The sequence below is a fragment of the Solanum pennellii genome, chromosome 8 (assembly GCF_001406875.1).
Source record: "Solanum pennellii chromosome 8, SPENNV200".
NCBI lineage: Eukaryota > Viridiplantae > Streptophyta > Magnoliopsida > Solanales > Solanaceae > Solanum > Solanum pennellii.
In genome coordinates this window covers 63,607,708-63,610,030 of record NC_028644.1, presented here as the reverse complement: position 1 = coordinate 63,610,030, position 2,323 = coordinate 63,607,708, and the positions used below count along the sequence as shown (strand labels likewise).

The following is a 2,323-nucleotide window of genomic DNA, read 5'->3' as shown; positions in this document are numbered from 1 at the left end:
GAAAAATGTTACATGAATGAAATTGATTAAGAAGTCTTAACATATTTACAGATTCCCTAGTGCACCAATTTTAACAAATTTTCCCAAAATAACAATTCTTTAATTGTAAACTTTATCTTCTTGTCTGCAAATTTTCTTGTGGTTGTGAGTTATTTTCAGCCATGAAAATGATTTGAGAAATTCCAAAATTAGGGGAAAAAGTTTAAAATATAGTCGAATTTCGTATTTTGATTGAAACTATTGTAACAATATCGAATTTTTAAAAGGATCCTTTATTCTTGTACTATTTAGTAATGTATTTGAAAAATATATTGTGCCCACGTGTATATCATAAATATTGCATCATTATAAATAGTAACGTGTCCATGTGGATAAATATATACCTTTAAAATATACCATTAAATAAGTTAGCATCTATGCTCTCTAAATTGAATATATACATGTAGATATTTAAATTTATACAAATAAATAGACACATATATTCTACATGGCATAATACTGGTCGTTGCCCGAGTGTCCCCCGCCTACTATAATAAGTATTGAATTTTACTATAGCTTCCCATCTACACCAAACTCAAAGGAAAGATGACAGCATCAAGTTTTGTATCTATGGCTGAAAAAATTATTAAGCCTCATTCTCCTACCCCTTTTTCACTTAAGCGTTACAATCTTTGTCTAACTGATGAAATCATGGTTCCAGTCTACATGCCAATTGTAGCCTTTTATCCTAACCCCTCTAAAACACCAGAACAAGTGTCCAACCTACTTCAAAATTCTTTATCCAAACTTTTATCCTCTTACTATCCATTTGCTGGAACACTCGGATCTGATAACGCTAGTTTTGTCGATTGCAATGACAGGGGAGCTAAATTTATACAAGTTCGATACGATTGTCCAATGTCTGAAATAGTCAATCTTCCCGATACTGGCCCTGAATATCTACCTTTTGCTAAAGGTACGCCTTGGAGTTCAACTCCAGATGAACAAAGTTTACTACTTGTTCAATTAAGCCATTTTAATTGCGGAGGATTAGCTGTAAGTGTTAGGCTATCACATAAAATTGCTGACGGATGCACGCTCGCCAATTTCATTAGTGATTGGGCTTCCATAGCTCGTGATGACAACGCGAACATACCTTCCCCTCAATTGATTGGATCGTCCATTTTTCCGCCATTCACTGAAATGCCATCCACTGGCATTCATACGGATACTAACGTTGATTATGAATTTTACAATTTACCCGTTTGTAAAAAAAGGTACTTATTTTCCAATTCGAAACTTGAGATGCTGAAAACTCAAGTGGAATCAGAAACAGGGGTGCAAAATCCAACTCGAATTGAAGTGTTGTCCGCACTAATTTACAAGTGTGCTGTAACAGCAGCTCGAGCAAACTCGAGCTCGTTTAAACCATCCTCGTTGTCACTACCTGTGAATTTGCGTCCAATGTTGAATCCACCACTAGAAACACGGACAATAGGGAATATTATTAGTTTTATCAAAGTGGACACAACGAGTGAGGATGAAATGACAATGGGGAGAGTGGCTCGCGAGATTAGGAAAGGTAAAGACGAATTGAAGCAGGAAGGGGATGTGAAGAAGGAGAAGCTAGTGTCGCTATGGAGTGAGTGGATACATTCGATTGAGTTGTATAGAAGTAGCAGTGTTTGCAATTACCCATTGAATAATTTGGATTTTGGATGGGGAAAACCAAACAGGGTAACAATTCCTGTATTTGGAGTTGCAAACACCTGCATGTTTATGGATAATCTAAGTGGAGATGGAATTGAGGTAATTATTGTATTACCAGAAAAAGATGTGACTCAATTTGAGAATAGCAAAGAGCTTCTCCAGTTTGCTTCTCCAGTTACTAATCTGTAGTTTTTTATACGCTTATCAATAAAGCGTTCGATTAGTAGTTAGTCGAGTACCAATTACTAATCGACAATTATTGCATTATCAATTTGAGAATAATAAATTGCTTCTCCAATTACTAATCAAATTTTAATCGAACTAGCAAGTGCGGTTATAATATATCAACAAAGCGTTCGATTAGTATAGAGGTTATAAAAAATTTACCATTTAATTTTTTTTTTCAAAAATTCTCTCTTGAATACATCACTCTTCTTGCTGATACATCTCTATTCCCGTTTTGGATATCTCTCTCTCCTCTTTGATACGTCCCTCACCTACGTATTCGACTGTCCAGTGATGTATCTGTAAGTCTAGTGATGCATTAGGAGGTCCATTAATGTATCCGAAATTCATAAATTTTAAGGAATTTTTGTAATTTGAAAAATACTAGAAAAATAATATAATTAACCCT

The 2,323-nt window shown here is 34.8% G+C and overlaps 1 protein-coding gene across 1 annotated transcript; it reads left to right on the top strand.

Annotated features, from left to right (window-relative positions):
* Window positions 1–542: 542 nt before the first annotated feature.
* Window positions 543–2,010, top strand: LOC107029079 (acylsugar acyltransferase 3-like). Its single transcript, XM_015230382.2, has one exon. The coding sequence runs from the start codon at window positions 586–588 to the stop codon at window positions 1,876–1,878; it is 1,293 nt and encodes a 430-aa protein (XP_015085868.1). The 5' UTR covers window positions 543–585; the 3' UTR covers window positions 1,879–2,010.
* The last annotated feature ends 313 nt before the right edge of the window (window positions 2,011–2,323 follow it).

Coding starts and splice junctions, on each gene's coding strand:
- LOC107029079 (XM_015230382.2), top strand. CDS start 586: ATGACAGCATCAAGTTTTGTATCTATGGCTGAAAAAATTATTAAGCCT.